This window comes from Chanos chanos, chromosome 9 (assembly GCF_902362185.1).
Source record: "Chanos chanos chromosome 9, fChaCha1.1, whole genome shotgun sequence".
Taxonomy (NCBI): Eukaryota; Metazoa; Chordata; class Actinopteri; order Gonorynchiformes; family Chanidae; genus Chanos; species Chanos chanos.
The window spans coordinates 4,033,708-4,056,737 of NC_044503.1; the positions used below are offsets into that span (position 1 = coordinate 4,033,708).

At 46.3% G+C, this 23,030-nt stretch overlaps 1 protein-coding gene across 1 annotated transcript in view; it reads right to left on the reverse strand.

Annotated features, from left to right (window-relative positions):
- Positions 1–21,472, reverse strand: part of midn (midnolin) — a 25,907-nt gene extending 4,435 nt beyond the window's left edge. Inside the window, exons 1-7 of the mRNA XM_030783578.1 lie at positions 21,194–21,472; positions 18,357–18,585; positions 16,612–16,699; positions 16,371–16,433; positions 6,517–6,987; positions 5,870–5,990; positions 5,243–5,557 (exon numbers count right to left, since the gene is read on the reverse strand). Coding sequence (XP_030639438.1) covers positions 5,243–5,557; positions 5,870–5,990; positions 6,517–6,987; positions 16,371–16,433; positions 16,612–16,699; positions 18,357–18,585; positions 21,194–21,269 — 1,363 coding nt within the window. The 5' untranslated portion in view covers positions 21,270–21,472. The remainder of the gene's footprint in view (positions 1–5,242; positions 5,558–5,869; positions 5,991–6,516; positions 6,988–16,370; positions 16,434–16,611; positions 16,700–18,356; positions 18,586–21,193) is intronic.
- Between the last annotated feature and the right edge of the window lie 1,558 nt (positions 21,473–23,030).

The window sequence follows — 23,030 nt, forward strand, 5'->3', positions numbered from 1 at the left end:
GACATAAGACTCCTCCCCTACTGTGCAGCTGTTTAGTCAATGCTGGAGATATACACCTGGCCTCCCCCTCCCCTTCCCTGTGACCCGCCCGCTCCCGCATACAGAAGCCTCAGAAGGCCAAAAAAAAGAAAAAAAAAAAAGCAAGAAAGAAAAAGCAAATGAGGAGATGTCACAGACTGTGGAACAGAGATTACATGGAAAATCCCTCTGCAGTCTCAAGGAGGAGCTCCCGCATGCGGCGACAAAGTCAGGGCCTTTTCTCCTCCTTTTGTATCTTGGCGGAGCAGCTTGTCATTCTGACAGACTTTTGGCTCCCCTCCTCCGGCATGTGGAGCCAGCGTGAGAGAATGTACTCGCTGGTAGCGCGGAGTTGTGGAGAGTAAAAGGAAGTCTAAAAGTTCTGGAATTCTCCAGTGCATCGACGGCCACAGGAAAAAAAGAGAGAGACGGACAGAAAGAGAGAGGGAGAGATAGAATGGGGACTGGTGGGGAACAGACAGGCAGCTCCCTCCAGAGAGAGAGAGCGAGAGAGAGAGCGAGAGGGAGAGAGCGAGAGAGAGAGAGAGCGAGAGAGAGAGAGAGGCAGGAGGGTGGAGGATGGGAGAGACATAAACCTATAGGTAGCTAGCTATACAGAAAAGTATAGAGGCTAAATGTGCACACATACATGCATGTGCACATGCATCGTGTGCGCATGAGAGAAACAGAGATAGGAGAGAAAAAAAAGAGAGAGAGAGAGAGAGAGTTTTGAGATGAGTCAGACGTCGAGGCATCTAGTATCGAGCCTGGTGAGCGCGCCGCGAGGTTGAGCTCTGAGCGCTGGCTACGTGAATCAAACTCACTGCAGTCATGCCGCCGCAGCAGAGATCCCCCCCCCCCCCATCAATCCTTTTGCCTTCGTTAACATAAAGCCCCCGAGCTGCGACCGCCCGTTTGTTTGCCTCGACCCCGTCCTGCGCGGTCTCACGAAATTCTCCGCGCGTTCGAAAACAGACGCGCGTCACAGAAAGGGACGGAGACTCGAAAGCGAAGCATCAGAAGCGAAAAAAAAAAAAAAAAAAAAACGACTAGTGGTCTGGCTCGCTTTTCTTTTTCAATTTCGCAGTAACTCTGCCGTTGTTCTGAAAACAGACACCGACAGCAGATCCTGTTAAAGAAACGCAAAGTGCCCTACTTTGCATAAGATATCGATCGTCTTCATGCCTAAGATACTGCTTTACAGATTTACTAATATTTTCTTAAATTCCACTTCATGCTCATGTCTACGTGTGGCTTACAGCTGGGTAGAGAAGTGGTGATATCGAGCCATGGTGCCATGGCTTTTTCCTGGAGAGCTGGATTCAGACCACAAGAATGTTCCTCTGTCTGCAGTTCCTGGAGTAGAACCTCTTGATCCAGGGCCAGGATGACAAAATGAGGAAGAGAGAGACATTAATTCAATGGAGAACTCTACGGAGCCTCAGAGCGGGCAACCAACGGAACGTTCGGCATCACGGAACCTTTGTCTCCCGGCGACGCGGTTCCGTCCTCCAAGATAACAGAATGTTGCGTCCTTTGGCGGCTACGCGTCTAAAACCAGAACTTATCTGAACCAAACCCAAACCAGACGAATGGGACAGCCTAGTGTAACGCATCTCTGACTGCTGTCTGTAACAGTTTCAGCGGTTATCTAGACAACATGAGTTTTCTGTGTCGGTCATTTTGCACGTGAGGAGTACATTACGGTCATCTGGTGCAGCCTGGCTGCGTCCCGACCTGCGGCGAGGGGGCTTCACGGCGAATCAGAGACGTGTCGTTGGCCTGGAGGGCTTTCTTACGATCTCGCTGACCGTCAAGCGACATGAGAAAATGAATAATGCAGCGCTGGCCTGTTTTCAGCGAGACACCAAGGCCAAGCTAGAGCCCTGGGCACCCATTCAGTCACAAAGAGACAACTGACAACAGAGGGAAGGAAGAGTGTGTGGGGGAGGGGGGCGGGGGTGTGAGGGGCGGGGGGGGGGGTGGTTGAAAGAAATGCTGACAGAGTTTCTGAAGAAGGACAAAAAGCCTTGAGACCTTGGCATTTACCATTCGTCAGAATGTACACAGCTTCACAGGGAGAGCGTTTTTTTTTTTTTTTTTACTTTTACTTTGGGCTTGTTTTTAAAATGAACAACTAGAGGAATTTGAAGACTCTCCTCCACCCCGAGCTGAGGCTGATTTTCTGCACTCGCTCTCTCACCCTCTCTCACACACACACACACACACACACACACACACACACACACACGCACACACACACGCACACACACACACACACACACACACACACACACACACACACTCACTCTCCCAGCTCCACCCTAAACGCCCTAAGCCAGAACCCAAACTAAACTAACCTAACCTGACAGAGATGGAGGGGATGGTGGGGGGTGCCTTCCACCCCCCTCCTCTGCCTCCAACCTCATTTTATTCTCCCTCTCCCCCCCCTCTCTGTGTGTCTGCATGAGAGGAGGCTAAGCAGCTGTAGTGTGTGTGTGTGTGCGTGTGTGTGTGTGTGTGCGTGTGTGAAAAGGCCCATGCTAATCCTTTAGCCTCGAGGCTTTCTCTACAGGGCCCATAATGACCCAGCATGTTGGGCTGCTCTTCTTCTCTGGACGTACAAAAGCCTCCTCTGAGAAGGGCCAAAAAGAGAACCCCCCCCCTCGAACACACACACGCATAGTTCCCCTATGCCTCCCACACACACACACACACACACACACACACAAAAAACAGGGGCTGACATTGTTGAAGGTTTGGTCAAATCAGTAGCTTCCCCAAGCACAGCAAAGCAAAGCTTCTGCTTCTTTCGTCTTTCACACACACACACACACACACACACACGCTAACACACACACACACACACACACACACACACACACACACTTATGCTGGGGGTTAAAGGTCAAGGAGATGCACAGATAGCAGAAATATGTGACATTTTCAAGGCGCTGTCTTGTTCTGAAGGTCTGCCTGACAGTGAGGGGTGTGTGACTACGGTTTGTTTCCGCAGGCTAAAAACAGGCGCACGATTCTGCGAGGGCTTTTTTTACGACCCAATACTAAAAACGCCAACTGCCAAAAGATAAACGGGTTCCCCCAGTCCTAAGCATGTGTCCGGTCACCTGCTCCGGCAATTATTACACAAGCCCCTTCTGCCGAATCCAAAAACGAATGAACGAGCAGAAAATGAAACTGTCGAGTCAAGAAAAAAAAAAGCCTCTCTTTGTTTTTTGGTTTTTTTTCACGAAAAGAGGAAGTACCATTTAATCTGTGGGCAGTCGCTGACCGGACATAACCGTTTTGTTTTTGCCTTTTTTTCTTTTTTTTCTCTCTGAACGAACATCTTTGTGTGTTTCTTTTTCTTCCTCTCTTTCCTCCTTCAGATTCTCAAAAACACAATGACCATTCTCTCTCTCTCTCTCTCTCTCTCCCCCTCCCCGCCCCCCCCCCCCTCCTCTCTCTTGCTCTGTACTCTTGCTTCTCGTATAAATCTGTCTATTTAAAGGCCGATGGAAAACAGGCTACACCATTGAGGCCCGGGCTGTTGGTGCGTGGATGGCTTTAACAGACGAGCCGTTGGCCAGAGTTTTGGAAAAACAGCAGTGTAGACTGTAGGATTGCCCATTGACGGGAAACATAAGATCGGAGCAGACAGGCGGACAAGAGTCAATGGACGTGGAGCTGGATGGAAGGGGGGGGGGGGGTGGGGGTGGAGGGGGGGGGGTTGAAGGGGGGAGGGATAGGGGCCCAGTACAGGGGGCAGTAAGGCAACAAAAATGTGAGATGTGTGTGCGTGTGTGTGAATGAGTAAGCGAGTGTGTGAGTGTGTGTGTGTGTGCGTGTATACTACTTTCAAGACCATGGCATTTAGAAAAGCACCAGTCTCTGAGCTCAAGGTCATGTTCTGTCCTAACACCTGGGCAAGACGACTCCTTAGCCCCACTAATCCATCTCTGTGTCTCCCTGGACCTCACCCCCAACCCTGGACTCCACTGCTCTGGCCTCTGGCACAAAGGTGGCAGAGTGGTCTTTCCACAGAAGTGAGAACAGCCAAGTTCCTCTAGCCACTGAAAGCTCTCTGACTATTGCTGACTATGGTAATAGCTAACTGGTGAAAGAAGGGGCAGTAATTCAGTAATTATTAGTGGCTAATTACTGGTGGCCCACTTTTGCATGGGTTCTATGCTTTGGTGTCGCACAGTCAATCAGTTCTCAGTCTGAATGCATGAATGGATTTTTTTTTTTTCTGTGCGTGTGCATTTATTTGAAAGCGTTTCTAGTGAGTCATTCACAATAAGACCATCTGCTAAACGAACAGGATTGTAATGTTACAGTTACAAGGCAGAATCTTCTGGAAGAAAGTCGAAAGTCTGAGCCTCCCCCGTCTCTCATTTTCGGCATTTACACCAGTACCGCCCAGTATAAACGACGTGCGGTAGACCAGCAGCTGTACTGGAGGATTTCATAATAATCCGTTATTAACGATTCGGCGGCAAGATTCCGTTTTAATTTCCCACACGCACAGCCCGAAAACAAGCTGCATCAGACAAATCCATTTCCGCAGAGAGACTGTAGCCGGCACACGCCTGTGAATGCAATCAGGACAGCACATCTCGCAGTAGCTTCTCTCTCTCTCTGTCTCTGTCTCTCTCTCTCTCTGTCTCTCTCTCTCTCTGTCTCTCTCTCTCTCTCTCTCTCTCTCTCTGTCTCTCTCTCACTCTCTCTGTCTCTCGTTCTCTATCTCTGGGTAACTGAGTAATCCTCCGCCCACCCTTTTGAGAAGAAAGCAGAAACTCTAAGCTCAGAGACAAAAGCAGGGTCTGCCACTCCCACCGCTGCTATTGAGGCAAAGCTACTGTAATCTGACATAACAGACCAGCACAGAACATGCCGGAACGAGAGAGAGGGGGATATCGACAGCTTCTTCCACCCCCCCCGCCCACCCCCCTTCGCTCTCTCTCTCTCTCTCTCTCTCTCTCTCTCTCTCTCTCTCTCTCTCTCTCTGTCTCTCTCTCTCTCTATCGCTCAGCCCTCTGAAAAAAAAACCCCAAATTGTCACCTCTCCCTCTCTCTGCCAACTCCCCAATAACACCCCGAAATGCGCCTCCGTCCGCCCTTTGATTCACCCTTTGCTCTCCACACTCACACACACACACACACACACACACACAGACACACACACAGACACACACACGTATAAACCAACAGAGACACTCACCAGAGGGTTTGCACATGCGTATCTGACTTTGACACTGCACCAGTGGGTGGAGGGTGGAGGGGCCGGTCATCCCCGCAGGTACAGAGGTAGATTTGGTGGAGAGTCCGTTGATCCCTGCTGCTGGAGGTGAAGGAGGTGGAGAGGGCACAGGGGAGGATGGGCCGCACTGGGTCTGATAACGCAGCTGCGTGAGAGAAGGGGGCATGCCCTGGTAATGCCGTGTAGCATTGAGAAGGTCATTCAGAATCTGCAGGATGGTGCCAATGTCCCGGCGCGGGCGACCTGTACTGTCCTGACAATTAGGATGCAAAGTGCCTGGGTGGAGAAAAGAAGAAAACCCACAACGGTTATTTTACAAGTAATTTCACCGCCAAAGAGAAATACAGACAGAGAGAACTACGCTTATTGAGACTGCTAATGAGACGGCCATTTTGGCTCCAGTGTTACAGTTCCGCCATTTTGGCTCTGTTTCTAGAACAGGGAAATTCTGTACATATTGGAAAGGTTCTAGCAACTTTGTAAGTTCTCGCCAACAAAGACGCGGCGACACAAGCGGCAAACCGAAATGGGCTGATCGTACACCCACACCAACACCACAGACCCGAGAGCTTTCCAAAGATCTGTTACCTGAAAAAGTCCCAGAAAAGACTCCTGGAGCGTGGTTGACGAAGCTTTCGATGATGGCGCCCGGCTTGCGGGATCGTGAGGGAGCGCTGGCATTACTGGAGTTCTTCGCAGTGCAGTTAGCCTGCGAAACACATGATGACACATGGAGTAACCACCACACTTTCCAAATCAAAATAAATCACCACAACTTAAACGTTAGATTAAAGTCATGGAAACTTTTATCCGAGGGAAGTATGAATGTGGCAGTCAAACTGAAACGTACGACACACTCATTTTCGTTCCACTGTTCGTGCTATTTCTTTCAGCGAAGAGGAAAGGAAAAAAACCCAATCCTGGGAAGCTGCTGTCGGTGCAGGATTTTTTTTTTTTTTTTAAGAGCAATTACGACCAGCCATAACTCAAAGTTTAGATTAAAAAAAAAAAAAAGTGAACTCTCTCGTCAAACAGATCCATTAATCATAATGCCACAGAGGGCCAGGAAAAAGAGAGCCGTCCGACTAAAGATTTCCTTTAAAGAGGTACTAAGGTAGCTCAGAAATTAAAAAAGAAAACACCCAGTTAAAAAAAAAAAAGTCTCCCCCCACCCCCTCACCGGCGAGGACTTTTGAGAGAGGAATGTTATTTTCAGAGGAGAAGTTGAATCTCACCTCAGGGCAGGGCGGCGTGGTACTAGAGGGACTAGGCGGGCTGGAACAGGGTGGAGAAGGTTGATGGAGGCTCGGAGGAGGTTGGAGCGGAGAGGAGCGGGGCACGGGGCCGGCGTGGCCCGAGGCCGACGGCGGGTACACGGGGGACACGGCGTGGGCAGAGTGAGGGTGAGGGAAGGTCCCGGGGCTGGTGGGGCTCGGCGGGAGTGTGTGGTGGAGGTGATGGGGTTGGGGTTGGGGTTGTAGGTGCGGGTGGGGGTGGGGGTGCGGGTGGTGCATCGAGGAGCCAGAAGGTCCCGTGGCGTGTCCCGTGGCGTGTCCCGCGTTGCCGTCGCGAGAAGCGACGTGACGGTGTTGTAGCTGCGTTCCGTTGCTGTGCTGAGCCGCTAACTGCAGCTGCACAAACATCATGTGATCGCCCACTCGCAACGCCAGGGTTAGAGGAGAGCGTCCAGACAGGAAGTCGCTGACCTATAGAACAGGAAATGAGGGGCGGAGAGAGAGAGGGATGGATACAGAAAGAGAGAAAGAGAGAGCGCGTGAGTACATAAGGAAGAATTTGGGGGAACCTCCGCTCATACAGCTCCATCCAAAGGAATGTAACCGAAATAATTCAGTGACTGAATATGATGAATGGAGATTTATAAACGAATGCAGTCCTAAGAACAGTCACTCCCTCTGTTTCACACACGCACATACACACACACACATACACATACACACAAACACCCACACACACAAATACATGCTTCCCACTGTTACTAGCCCTAGTGCTGAACTCCACTATTCAGCCAACTAACAAAAGGCTAACTTCTGTCTGGCTGCCGGCCTGAAAGCAGGCCTGAAAAGAGAACGGATACGGACCCACTCTCTCTCCGTCCCACCATAATGACCGATTGTTTCTGGAGACCGCAGCGGATCTGGAAGGGCTGCCCATTTTAGGAGAGCCTAGAATGGGAAGCAGGGGCCAGTTATGCAGGCAGGGTTTGACCTCCTCCACTTGGCGAACCAGAAAGCAAAAGAGAGAGTTTGTCTGGACTTGGCTCCGAGACACACTCTCAACAACTTCCCTCTTGTCTGATCTCGGCCCCCAGAGAGTTTTTGTTACAGTTGCCACTCAGCGGGGGGGTGGGGGGTGGGGGTTTTGGGGGGGGGGGGGGGTGAGTTTGAAGAATGAAGAATAGTCTGAGCCCTGACCTCACAGACCACAAACGACCTTAACGGAAGTGTGCTCCATATTTAACAGGTTTTGGGGTTTTTTTTTACATTTTCATCAAAATTCTGAACCATGCGGTACATCAAACTGTGTTCTCGAGAGGTGTATCATGCTCAAAATGCCTCAGATGTGAGAATATATTAGAGCAGTGATTCATAAACCCAATAACGAAAAAGAGAAGCGATAAAATGAAGTGTTTCTTCATTTTCAAACAGGAGTAAATGGGTACAAAATCAAACATAGCCAAGCTTAGTCAACAACAACCTTGTAAAACATGTATATTTTAACATGTGCTTTGTATCCGTTTTGTCAAAAGAAAAACAGAGAATGAGAAAGAGAGAGAGAGAGAGAGAGAGAGAGAGAGAGAGAGAGAGAGAAAAGCATTATGGGCCTTCAGAGAGGATTCCCTGAAGGCCCATAATGCTTTGCAGCGCACTTGTGCCTGGTGACCTGTTCTTAACCCCCTCAGTCGCTGGGGTCTATTCACTATCATCTTCCTTCTATCTCTGTTTTTGCTTATCAGTTTTTCCATCAACCTGTCTATTTCTGCCACTCTCTTTCTGCTGATGGCATGACCTTTTACCCACTCCGCGAAACAAAAGTGTCTCACTGCCTGAGCGGAAAACAGAGAGAGAGAGAGAGAGAGAGACAGAAAGAAAGAAAGAGAGAGAGGTAGAGGCAGAGACGGTTCAACCTCCACAGAATAACCCAAAAAACACGGTGATACACCGACTGACGTCTCATTCTCGTCTGCGTACGTAGTCTCTTGCATTATTGAGTCAAATGTTTTGCTTTTTCTTTAAAAAAAAAAAACAAAAGGGCCCTGTGCGGTAACCGACACCTGAGGAAAAACACTGGGGCCACCGAAGAACAGAAGATCTGTGGGAAACTCCGTGCAAAGGTCACAGGTGACTCACAGAAGGAGGTAGGCGGGCACAGAATTAAGAGCTGGAGCTTTGATTGGCGGCCGTCACACAACTAAAATGAATTTCAGCATGTATATATACCTCCAGGTACGCAGAAGGAAGGTCAAACTCCGACTGACCTCGATTCTAACCAGTTTAACCAGGTCACATAACAGAGCAACGCTGAGCTCCTTCCAAATGGTGATTACTGGAGGCTGACGCGCTAATCTGAAGAGGATTATTCAAGGCCCACAGCTCTCAGCCTTTATAGTAAGCAGTGCGTCAGGGGGTCTGGGCTGCGTTGGTAGTCCCCACACTAGCCTGACAGATCAGTTCCCAAACACAAGCGATCATCACCGCCGACAAACTAGCGCTGCATTTCTCTGACTCAATCAACAGCTGCCTAGACGCAGCCCACAAAGAGTGAGCCAGCGAGCGAGAGAAAGAGAAAGAGTGCTAAACCCACACGCGCTAACCCGTAAACGAGGCCTCTTAAGCTTGAGGGACGATAGGAGTGTGGCAGGGACCACCGAATATGCTGTCTCTGTCGGGTTGAGTCACGCAGTCACACACCAGAGAATGTTTCACCCACCACGCGATTCCGCTCATATGTGTTCAGTCACCAACAGCCCACCAAAGACCACAATCCCACCGAGACAAAAGGGCAGGACAATTTTCTGGATTCTTTAATCTCCGCTTCTCTCCCACTCTTATTATTTTATTTTTTATTCTTTTTTTTTTTTCTTTCACCGCTTTTGACGCAATTCGAGAGTGACACACCTCGAAGAAAAAAGCGAAACGCTTCAAATATTTTTACGGTCTTTTTTTTTCTTTCTTTCTTTCTCTTTTTTTTTTTATCAGCAGTCTGATGAGTGAATAAGATATCTGTTGATATCTGTTTGAAAGTCTAAAACAGAGAGACGGCGAGGGTAAGTTGTCTCTTTGATTTCTCGCTTCTTTTTTCGCTGAGGTGGAAGAAAAAAAAACAGCTCATGACAAAAGAACCACAAACACAAATATAGAGGGGGGAACACCTGCACGCCGCAGACGGAGAACATTCCAGCCTTCTGATCCCGTCCACACAGCAGATTGGGGGAAAAAAAAAAAACTCATGCCTTACATCTCCAACAGACACCCCAAGGCTGTTTGGGGTGTTGACTACGCCTTTACGGAGAAGCCAAAAAAACTGGGTTTGACTCCAAAGCGACTCCCGCGGCCCCTCGTTCAAACACGTGCCTTTGTTCCAAAGGCCAGCGATGTCGGTTCAGCGTTAGTGACTCTTACCGCAGATGGAACTCATTCCGCGCCCCCATTCCCTGAGGAATGGCGCTTTCGACCCCGCGACTCACGACTACCTCTCACCACCCCCCCACCCCCCTTATCTGAAAGCCTGACCCGCACCCACTCCGTGCCTTTCCCAAATTCCAAACCGAGGCAGAGGTTAAATACTTTAAAGAGTGTCCCGATACAAACGCGGGCGCTGCTCGTCGGTGGTGTTAATCTTCGCCTAACGACAAAACCGCCTCTTAAAAAAACGGCGTCTGTGAAAGAGCGCAGGTCACCTCTCGCCCCTTTCTATTTACGAAACTTCATCTACGACTGACTGTAAGGCTACGGCAGAATTTTCCACACTAAGTCACCCCCCCCCCTTCACCCCTCCATCGTCCATTTTGTGTTGTTGATGTTGTAGGGGAAATAGGGAGGTGTTGTGCTCTGTAGCAGGTAGCGGTTGCTACGTGGAGAGAAAAAGGAGGTGGGGGTGTGCGTGATAAGAGGAGAAGGAGGAGGAGGAGAGAGAGAGAGAGAGAGAGAGAGAGAAGCTGACAGAGGAATGAGAAAGGTCTTGGGGCAGGGGGAGAAACGGAGGGCGTCAGTGAGGTTATGGTGGTGGATGTTGATAAAATATTCACTGAGTGTATGCCTACGGCTCTTTCGTCTCCCCCCCCCCCCCTTCCCACCTCTCCTCTCCTCTCCTCTCCTCTCTGGCTCTACACTGTGGTTGACAGTTTTATTTATTGGCCTCCTCCCTATGGACTGTGGAACTCATTTGCACGCATTCTGTCTCAGTGTGTCAAACAGAAAGAGACGGAGAGAGAGAAAAAGAGAGAGAGAGAGAAAGAGAGAGAGAGAGAAAGCGATAGTGAGAAAGAAAGAAGGAGTGCTCCTTACACCACGAAAAACCAACGATCACGCACCCTTGAGTGATTCTGATGCAAAACCAGAGCTGGGAAAAGGGGGGGGGGGAATGGAGTTGGGAGGGTGGTCTTTTTCAATCCAAAATCACAGCGGGGCTCAAGAAGCTTCTAGTGACCTTATCAAAAAAGAGGAGGTAAGAGAAGAAAGTTCAAAAACCGCTCTTATTAACCTGGACTATCGACCGGTGCCGTTTTTTTTTTTTTTTTTTCATCACGCTGGGAGGGCTATCGACGCATTCTCCGCAAAGAGACACGGTGGGGTCGGATGCAATTATAAACCCCTCTTAAAAAAAAAATCAATGAACTTTCTCCCCGCCCTGAGAGAAAATCGGCTTCAAAGGACCTCAGTAGAGGTAGGTTGACTCGCTTTAGGGTTTGATAAGACATAAACATGCCCCGGACGAGAGGGCTGGAGGTTGGAGGTTGGGGATGGGGGGGGGGGGGCGTCCAGACAGAGTCAACCGAATTCGATCAGATTGGGGTTGAAATACAATCTAAAATGGAAGAGTGGTTGATCGGACGTCCGCTGAAGCGTTTCCGTCAATCCTTCTCCACGCAATTCCATATTAGGTCTGGATCCAGTCAGGCACAATCGCTTTGAACGATCTGGGGTTTCTGAGAGCCAATCCACTTACGCCATGCCCTGAGGAAGACGATGCCCACTGTTTCCCTTCTCTTTCATAGACCCCCCCCCCCCCCCCCCCACACACACACACACACACACCTCACCATCATCAAAGGTCCCCACTCTGAGAGAAGAACACCTCTGACTCATGCTAGCCAACACGTTTAAACCAGAGCCGTAGAACAGGTTAAAAAAAAAAAAGGGCAGCTCTTCAAACAGATCAAAGAGCTTCACCATCGTGATGTTTTATCCCTGGCAGCAAAGTATGTTTCTTAATCTTGGCTAAAGAGAGGATTTTGCTTTTCTCAAGCGTTTCGATCCATCGTCTATAAATCATTAGCCTGACCTTATCGTGAAGACATTTCTTATTGTATTGATATCTATAGCATAGACATACCTTACGGGCAGTAGATGATTTGTTATTTTTAACAGGGGGGGGGGGGTGCCCCAATGGCCAACAGGGGGGATGCCCCAATGGTCACTGACACTATTCTATAGAGTATATAGGGGGATGGCAAGTTAACAAGGGGGATACATTTTGGTCATTTTGCTAACAAGGGGGATGGCATCCCCCCTCATCCCCCTACAAACTGCCTACTGCTTACAGGCTAAAATCAGCTGTTCTGAATCGGTTCTTGATGCTATCAATGAACACAGGTAACCGTGGAAACTTGGGTGCAAGGTTTTTCCGTCTCCTCTTGATCTTAGAACCAAGAAAAAGCCCCTGGTGTTACCTGCGCATTACGACAGACTGTGAGATAATAAGGTAATAGACACACTTGACCCTGGCCTTGGTTTTAAAGGACCATATTGTGGTCTCAGGACGACAGTTTATTTGACTCAGCATGTGAACTTCTCTGAGGAGTTTGGCACTAATGAGCTTCATTGTGAAGGTCACCTCCTTCTTTACTCGATTCTTCCCAGTAACGAAACCAAATACCCCACTCACAAAAGCAAAGTGAGAGAGAGAGAGAGAGAGAGAGAGAGAGAGAGAGAGAACTAAGAAACAAATGAAGCTCAAAGCAAAACAGACACACACTTTGCTGTGTAAACTCCTGTTTCCCTCGCAACGATGACTACCATTGTGTGTGCAAACACACACGCACACACACACACACTCACTCACACACTCATACACACACAGACTTATTGACATACACCACTTCTTATCTCTTTATCAACTATCAACTGGGTACACACACCTACACATAAACATACACACACACACACACACACACACACACACAGAATAAGTCTTTATCTTTCTCCAAACACCAGCTGTGCACATAACACATGTCTCTTATTCCTTTCAGTTCAGATTAGTAAGAGAAAAGAAAATCACATTGACTATATATATACATCATATCAGATAATATGACTGTGATACATTTTAATCCTCCTGTTTCAATAAAAAAAAAAATCAGTTTTGAAACATCAAATACTCATGACTCATGTACCCCCAAGATGACAAGGAATGTCCCAGTCTTTTCGTATTGTGAACAAAAGCAGACACCATAAGGGGGGTTCTCCACTAATTCCTGACTAAACCGAACCTTCTTTTTTGATTATTCCCATGTCAGATGTGCCTGCAATCCCATTAAGTGACTACAGTTATTGTCCTTAAAAAATAAAATAAAAAAAAACAACGCCACATAAACTAACAACCACCACTGTGTTTCTCAGACATCCTCAGAGTGATGAGAGTGTAAGGAGAGAAGGAAAGGATTCTCGAAGAATCTCGAGAGGGAAGTAACTGAGTGTTGAATTTTTCTTTTTTTTTCTTTCTTTTTTAGAGTATCATAATGTTCAGAAGCGTCTTCTGTGACATCCATGTCCTTGTTCTGTCCTTTCTTCACTCTGTGTTTCACGTAGGTGTTAGCGCCAGGCCTGGCTTGACTGACAGCTCATATATGCTGCAGTCACCCCCCCCCCTCCATCTATCTCTCTCTCACACGCACACACCTCTCTCTCTCTCTCTCTCTCTCTCTCTTCGGATGCCTCTAGCAGCAGCCCTGATCCCCACCCCCGCTCCCTCTCTCTCTCTCTCTTTCTCTCTCTCCCTCTCTCCTCCCCCTCCTCCCCTCCGTGTGACTCGGCTCCTCTCTCTGGAGGAGGGAGGTGGGTGGAAACGGAGAGAGAGGTGACAGAGGGGTGATGGGAGTTGTATTGTTGGATCCCTCTATTTGCATCTGTCCGTTTTCAGACACAATGACAGACCTCTCGGCTCTTGGTGCGAGGGAGGGGGGGTAGGCTGGGGGGGGGGGGGGGGGGGGGGGGGCGGGGGGGGGTAACAGCATAGGGAGCGGGCAGGTGGGTGTGTGGGGACGCGAAAAGACAGTTATGACAGGAATACAACCAAGAAATCACACAAGCCATCAAAAAACCCTATATTTATACATAAAAACCTCCCCCTGCCTTTGGTTATGACAGCTGTCAGTCATCGAACGGCTGTATTTGATTGGAACAGACATACGAAGGCCGGCGTATATCACTGAAACACTATTTGCCCTTTTCCAGTCAGTTCCACAACAAAAAACTTAAACGTCACAGAGGAAAACGTTCGATTTCAAAATAGAGAACATCGCTGATTTGGCTCGGCTCTTTCTTCCCATTCCATAACGTTTGAGGTCAGAGTTAAATGCTCTGGTCAGCAACGGAGAAACCGCAGCAAGAGTCAAACGAAATCACGGCTAAGCAAGAGCTAACAAGCACGAGGGATCGTTCCCACAACTCTCCAAACGCCTCTCAAAAAAAAAAACAACTGCTCTCCCGGCTACTCAGGATTCCGAGATGGGTCGTTCTGTGGATTCTAACCAAACGCGCTGCTCTTGTAAACCTGAGCCTGACTGGAAGGTGGGGTTACCTAACGGATCTCCGCGAGGACTTTTCCGAGCAAAGTATCTGATGTTCTCACTGACTGCAGACCCCACAAATCACTCACATAATTGGGGGGGGGGGGGGGGGGGGGGGGGGGGGGGGTGGGGGGTAAGGATTTGCCGAACCCGTATCACAGCTCTTACCTCATGACTGCTTTTCAGAAAGCGAAGCCCTTACTGAGAAACAGAATACCAAAGTATATTGACTGAATTCTGATACATCTTCACTTTGGCGAGTGGCGATGCAGGGTGGGGGGGGGGGGTATTCATTCTCAACTTCCTGGTTTGGTCCTCATTACTACTAAATATAGCCATTCACACAGTCTGAAAGCACAGTGGCAAATAGCCACAGTGTTGAAAACTTTAATGAGGATTTGCAAAAGGAATAATTTCTCTCATTAAAAAAAAAGGTGGTTTAACCTGACGCGAGACTTTTGTTTTTATTATAAAAAGCACATCTCAAGGATATTCTGGCGTGAGTGGAACTCCCTGTCTCTCTCTCTCTTTCACTCTCTCTTGTGTAGGCACAGAGACAGATCCATTGAACACCACTAAGCTACCCTGGGTTGTGTGTATTTGGTAAGAAACCACCCCCCCCCCCCCCTCTCTCTCTCTTTCTTTCACTGTCTCTTGTAGGCACAGAGACAGATCCATTGAACACCACTAAGCTACCCTGGGTTGTATGTATTTGGTAAGAACTCCTCTCTCTCTCTCTCTCTCTCTCTCTCTCTCTCTCTCTCTCTCTCTCTTGGAAACAGCAGACTCTGCAGCTGCTGGGTGAAAGCTGAACCACATGATAGAGAATGGCGTAGTCCCCTGTCAACCCTTCCCCCACACACACATACACACATACACACACACACACACACAGTCTCTCTCTCTCTCTCTCTCTCTCTCAAACACATACACAACCTCCACACTCCTCTGTCATCGCTTCTTCTCAGCTCTGAGCTCACACTGCACACACACACACTACACACTACACACCACACACACACACTACACACACACACCACACACACACACACACACACACACACACTACACACACTACACACACACACACACTACACACCAAACACACACACACACACACAGAACAAAGTCAAGGTTCTCCTGTGTAAAAGAATCTCCTTCAGGAGAGATGCTGTGGTTTTAGTGCATTATCAGAAAGACCAGACACTGTGAGAAAGTGAAAAACAGCGTCTTGTATTTTGACTGGATATAACACACACACACACACACACACACAAATGCAAGTGCATATCAAAACATCAGCCAAAACAGCTATATGCCTTTGTAACAATTAGCAACATTCATTTAAAAAAACAGAACCCTACGTAACCCAGTACATACACAGTAAAATCAACCAATTCAGCTTGATGTGCTAAGCTCCATCTGCATTGCCTGCTTTTAGGTAGCAGTGCACACACTTCATTAAACAGACACATGTGTATGTGTGTGTGTGCGTGTGTGCCTCTTTATCAGATATAGCCATGTTATCATATAATAGCAAATTTCTGTCATTGCCAGTTTAACATTCAGTAAAATAATTTGAGGTAATAACCTGAGCAACAGGAAAAGAAAGAGATCTACATTAATGTTCTATGTATATGCGCTCTCTGTGTGTTTTTTTTTTTTCATCAAATCCACTTGACTCTGCGGGAGAGTAAGGAGCTGGGCTGGCTTCCCAGCAGGTGTGGGTCTAACTTAAGTGCCTGCTAGGCGGGGCTTGTCCAGGCTTGCTAGATACCTCACAGGTTGCTAGGAGACCGGCGAGGCGTGTCTTATAAAATGTATATCAAGTGGGATGAGAGCTTGAAATCAAAAGCTAGTGAAAACACGCTCTGAACTCCAGAACCTCTGGGGTTTTTTCTTGTTTTCTTTTTTTTTTCTTGGATGCACTAAACCTTTCTGGAACGGTCTTTGAATATGTAGGAGCCAAACTGACTCAAGACCACTTAGGCTCTGTGCCTTGCCTACTGTGAGGACAACCGAATTCAAGTAATTACTAAGTAATAAGAAATAAGTCCTCACCTGAGTTTCGGTCAAACTCTCCAAAGCCTGCATGACGGATTGTTCTGGTCTTGACGCTTGAGACTAGAGTGAGAAAAAAGGTGGAAAGGCAAAACAGAATTATTTCCAGTTCAAAATCTTTAGATGTACTTAATAATGAGCATGTTGATCTTTCTCTGACAATAGCGCAAAAACAGTCAACACTGTGAAAATGAATCTTGTTCAAATACTGAAATACTAGATGTTCTAGTTAAACATTTACCATGAGGCCTGCTTCAACTGTTGGGACCAGTGTTAGTTTGCTTCCATCTGAGATGCCCAAGTCTTGAAGTTTTCCTGAACTCAACCGCCTGGAGAGATTAAAAAAAAAAAAGGAAAATTGTTCCTAATCAAATTTCTCTGGGAATCATAAGGCTTTTCATTATCTAAACCAAATCCGTTTCCTTTTCTTTTCTTCTGAGGAAACTCCTGATCCATCTGGAAACTCCTCAGTGTTGACATATCAGTCTTAACGTCACACAGGCGTAAACGTTAGCAGTAAACACCCTCGCTGTAGTCGCAGATAGGCGAAAATAGGTTAGTATTTATTCTGGAAAAGGTTATGAGCACAGACATGTAATAATTTAATAGTGTTTATCGCACATCCTAACCACTAGCGGTGACAGACATGTGAGAGAGACATAGAAACATCTCATCCATTCAAACGCAGAGAGAAACAGCACAAGCTGCTGCCAAGGCCCTGACTGTTTGCCTTCTGGGTGCAAAAAAAATTTTTTTTTGAGAACTATCTACGCCTTTAGTTTACAGTTAAGACAATAACATCTTTGGACAAGCCTGAAGTCTGAATTAAAGCCAGCTTTCAACTGAAAGAAAGGCTGGAAATACATTACAGTATTGTGGTTACATTCTATGGCAATGTATTGGTCAAAAAGCATTCAAGAGTTCAGCCCAATAAAGATGTAGGCTAAATGTCACCTCCTACCGAACAAAGAGATTCATCTTTTTTTGGCCCTCGGGGGCCTCTGACTAGAGAGATTAACTAAAGGTTTCTGGAGTTTAAAGGATGATGTAATTTAGTAGTGATTGCTAGTGAGAGCTTTTCTTTTTTTTTTCAATGGTTTCAATTCAGAGGAAAAACAATGCAACCGTTAAGGCTATTTGCAAGTGACAAAGCACCTCCCTCCTCACTGGAGTCCACCACCCGTGTCTCATTGTTATCCAATGAAAAGAGCTAACATCCCTCTCTCCTCCTTCTCTTTTTCTTTTTTTTTGTCATTCCGGGTAGAATGTTCCAACACATGGCTGCGAGTTTCGGGTCATATCACTGCTCTAATTTAAAATGACAATTGTTACCTTTATTCTAATCAAGCGCTGGGTTTAAGCAGGAGATCAGCCTACAGCACACAAGCAGAGGAAGCCAAAGCAAATGACTAGGCCAGGCTGTGCATTCAATGAATCCACCCATATGCAATCCCAGTACACGCTACATACTTATTACCGTTGGAAACAGTAAGATGAGGGCAGGGTGTGTGTGTGTTTGCTCATGATTTGAAAGCTTAAAAATCTGCATGGATTTACTCTAAAGGATTACGATCCAAAAGCTCGTGCACGGAAAGACAGTGAGAGCTGCTGAATCAATACACCTACCAAAAATACGGGTTTCCCGATAATTATGCATTCTAGACTATTCATAAAGCACGCCAAATAGTGCCCATTGCTCTTAAGTGAGTACATTGCAAAGGAATAGCGGGATGACCGAACTCGATCAAAGACGGTTTACAGCGCAGTAATCCCCATTGGATACCTGGTATGCTCTAACAGGGGTCAGGAAATCTAGTTACGCACAATCTAGTCCTTATCTACAAACAAAATATCCTGTGACCTCTTCACCTTTTTGAAGTCATTACCATAACTGAAAAAAAATGTTAACAATAGATAGGACATAGTCTGACTGACGTAAACTCAATGACCTAAGGACTACGATATCGATGAGTAGGGGTTACTCACGTTTCTTTGTGTAGCAGGGTAAGTCTTTCTTTCGGAACTCTCAATCTCTGAGAGAGTCTTCTTTTCAGACCTTCCACCGTCTCTTCCAGAGGCAGCGAGAGTTCGAAGCGAGTGCCGGTTGTGGAATGGATGTATAGATTCATGGACGGCTCGCTCGGGACGGCGTCGCAGGACGGAGCTCCGCGGTTGGCACAGCTCCGGGCGCTCGGATGTTGGTCCATTCGATAGCCTGTATTCAAGGAAGGAAACAAGGCGAGTGTGTTGTTGTGGGTTCGTCGCGATGAGTGTGGATGTCCGAGTTATAGTGGTCGGTCGTTGTCTTCACAAAAAAAAGAGAGAAAAAAATGCACACAACACAAAACCGCTACTTATTCTACCCTCAGTTGTCTTCTCTCGTCGAAACGGCAAAAAATATATTCCCAGAACAGAAAATAGTCACTGAGGTGTTCTGTTATTCCAGTATGTTGATGTTATTAAATCCACGGGAAACTTTCCGGGGGTTGATTAAATGCCGCAAAAGTTAATCGTTTCAGACGCATCAGATCTCTAACCATTAACCGTTAATAATCTGTCTCTGTTGTAAAATAGGGCACACATCGTGCAAAATCTTGGAGAAGGAGTTACAAGTTCTAGTCAGAAGAATATTGTGGCAGATAAGAGAGGTCTTTTCAGACCGCACGGTTCCTCCTTACTCTGCGCTCCTACGTCCAAACAAGCTCCTCTATAACGCAGATAAAGAGCCCTGTTACAAAGTATCTCGCATCCCTAGGTGCCTCTGATTACGCCAACACCACTCGGCTATTCTGGCCTATCACGAAAGGGGCACTTGGTGACGTTACTACAACTGTCCAATCGAAGGAAGAGCTGAACACCCACGTGGAGGACAAGACCCCGTCTTCTCCCCTCCCCCATCGCCGTCTTGCTCATTGAGGACGAATCCAATTGAAGTGGGCGAGGTTTAAAACGGCTTAGAAACACGCAGAATAGTACCAGCCCACTCCGGCATGTCCGCACCATTCATAATAAAACGCCGTTGCAACAAAAGAAATCACCACATAATCTTGTTGGTTTAAGCGATATTCATAGGTTCTAGATTAAAAGACTCTTTGTTTAGCGCGTTGCCAACGGATGTACTATTTAGGCAGCGCTTTTAGAAGGAATAGTAACTAGTCCATAAGACGTGGCGTGTCTTATTTACTCCTTGTTTATATTTGTAGCCGGGATATTTTATGGGACGGTCGCTGCGAAGCTTCGACTTGACAGTGCCGATTTTGCATTCATATAAATCATATTAACACAGGCAGAAGCGCTGACAAGGTGACTACGTTCCCTGAAGCGGAACCCCTGCTTTATACAAATAGATTACGGTAATCATTACGGCTATTCAAATAAGGCAGTAAAAAAGGTTTTCTTTTAAGGAAGTACTATTCGTCGGAACAGTACCGTGAAAATACGGGGGAGGATCATGCCACCTTTTTTAAGGATCATATCAACTCCCGTTGCATACACAACTTCGCACTTACGTCATGTGCTATCGGTATCGTCTGCTAATGGTGCAGTAAGCTACGCACGACGCAGTCGATAGCGTTAGATTGCAACGCAAGCGTTGGACTCGTAGCTGTGTGTTTTAGAAAAAAAATCCACACGTATTATGCGAATATACGGCGTAATGTATGTGCCATGCGTAGGCCAATTTTTATATCTGTTACCATGGTCATGCTAACCTATTGGTTATACGTAGACAAGACAAATACATAATAAAACGGTTACGTGTACCTTTTGTTACGGTGTAGCAGAGTAAGCGTTACAGACGTATATACGTATGGCGTATATACGTCTGTAAGATAACGTTATTTTATGGGGCCTAAATGTTCGCTGCACAGATATACACAGATCTTACTCACATTTTTGGAATGTAGGCTAACACTGAGATATGTGAATGTAAGGCAAGGGTTTTACTTCAGGTCAGCATTAAAGTATAAGGCCTCTTTGTGGAGTAATAGTGACCAAAATAGTTCTAGTACTTCTAATTGAGTAGTGTCAGTATTCCTCTCTTACTGAAAGTTACTAGAACAAAAAAAGATTACTTCAGGAGTTTTGGGAGACCAACCTAGGTCCTTTATCGCCGACCAGCGGTAAAAAGGTGTAACTTCCTTTTTAGACCATGTAACCAAGGATACGTGTGTCACAGCGTTCGTCCACGCGAGACCCAACAGGTCAAAAATTACCCGACCTCCATATGTCAGTTGATCATACCTTTCTTTAGCCTACATGCCAGGAACATATACTCGATTATGCATGTCACAGAAAATTGTGCATTATTTACGAAGGCGTTAATCATGCCGTATCGGCTTAAGCATTGTCTGAAGCGTGACAAATGTATTTTAAGAAGACAATGGAGTTTACAGTCAACGCGATTCAGGGCTCGTGTGTGTTTAAACGGTCCACAGGTGTAGTCAGAGTTTTCGCGTGTCCGTCTCACAGAACAGTTTCAGTGTTGGCTTCGGATCCCACAAACACACTTCAGGTAATAGGGCAAGGGTCGATTCATGAACTAGCTCTGTTACATGCAGTTTACTCACTACAATAGTCAAACAATAACCAATAACATTCATAACAGCCCAAACCTAATAAATGCCTCAGCCTAATATTTCTTCTGCCATATCAGTGTTCACAAGTTCTTTCCAACGTTTCTCACTTCACATCCACTCTGCTATAAAGTTATGTGGGTAAAGTACTGGTAATTCAACAGCAGCCCTAGCAAAAAGGAGCAGAACAGGAAAGAAACAGAAAGAAATCCTTTAAAACCCTGATGGAGCTGACGGAGTTTCACTTACCAATAATTGTTGCGAAAACCTCAAATTTTCGCGACAAAGTTTCTGGTTCTTCAACAGGGTCCCCCAGCTTTGGCATGTAAATGTTTAATAATCAGGAAAAATTCAAATATTTCCAGGTTAATATCCGCAGAAATGCGAAGCTGTTGTTTATTACTTGTATATAACCTTGGATTTTTAAACAGTATAGTGGTGACACAAATCAAAACTGTATAATTCCAGTCTAGACTTGATCGCTGGGACGTATCCCGAGTCTAGTGTACCTTAGACCAACTCCCCAGCTTGACAGCGATTCAAACACTGAGTGTCAGACGTAAAACCTAAGTTATGACACCTCTTAACTACATTCTCTACTGTATGGGCGGAGAAAGAGGAATTCTTGCGATGTCAGCATGTGACTTAAGGTAGCTACACATTTTTACTTCTTCAGAATTATAGTTCTTTGACCAGTAATAATATATCACAACATGGTTGTATAAAAAAGAACTATGATAGTCAAATAAATAGTAGTAGTGGCAATGCATGTTTTATGTTCACCATCAACAAACATGTAAGTTAAGGCGCCACCTTAACAAAACAGTAAACGAACGAAGCGTCTTTGCGAATGAAGGGGCGTGCTCAACTTCTGACGTCATACAAAATCACCGGGCAACCAGTGCAGGAAAACACATTGCCTAGATACAAGCTGCACTGACATAAACACAACAACTTCCCCGGAAGTTCTTTGTTGTGAGTGTTGTTGCCGCTGTCGTAATCCATGTATTGGCGTTTTTTAGTCAATACATTTAAGATTTCATTTTGATTGCTGCTTATCTGTCTCTGCATAGAGACACACGTTTAGAGGTTTGTAAGAACAAAAGCTAAATATTGGGAAGAAATATAGCCGTGAGTGGGCTATATTCCCAAAGTATGCAGAAAGACTCTGTGTAAGAAGCATATAGACCCCCAAATGCAAATGTCGTTGCTTTTTAGCAGTACAAAAGAAAGCATGGCGTTTAACTGGTGCGAGAAGATGACTGCAATAACGCTATGTTAATCATATTTTCCCCCCAAAGACAGAACAAATTTCTCTGAACAGTAGGGCTATTTTGGGCCTCTTTGATGCGTAACGCACACAGAAGTTGTTTTAATTACTAAACATACCATCTGTTTAACAAATACTTCAAGCAATTGCAGATTATATCATTCCTGTCGGGTTACTAGAATTTGGATGGGAGTGGTGTATGAAGCTACAAGCAATGTCTCGAAGGAGAGAGACAGAGAACAGAGAGAGAGAGAGAGAGAGAGAGAGAGAAAGAAAGGAAGAGTAAACAACTGTGCGATGTGAGCGTGCGTGGGTGTATAACCCGTGTGTGGGTGAACAGCATTCCAGCCCGTCAAAGTCACCATCATCACCTTCCTCATGTCTGAGAAACAGTCACCTCACCATATCGCTCTCAGCCCACTGCTGTTGTCTCTTGCCAATGGTTTGCTTCTGATTCACAATGGTAAAAAAAAAAAAAAAATACTGTCACACCCCACACACCTGCACTACACCACACACAGGCATGGGATAGACTTATGGCTCAGGACACTGGAACAACGAGCCCAATGAGAATAATCAGGCTTTTAATTTCTTCACAGAGGACTAATAGAACATTCATGGAAGTTGCACATTGATCAGACTAGAGATGAAGACGAGGGCTACAAGCACACATAGAGGGATCATTTATGTTGTGTTTGGAGAAAAAAAAATAAGGCACATTGAAGAACAAACGCCATAAAAGGTTAATGATGGCTTTGAACCTTAAAAGGACATAGGAGTGTTTCAGCAGTGAGTACAAGTTTTGAAAGGCCAAGT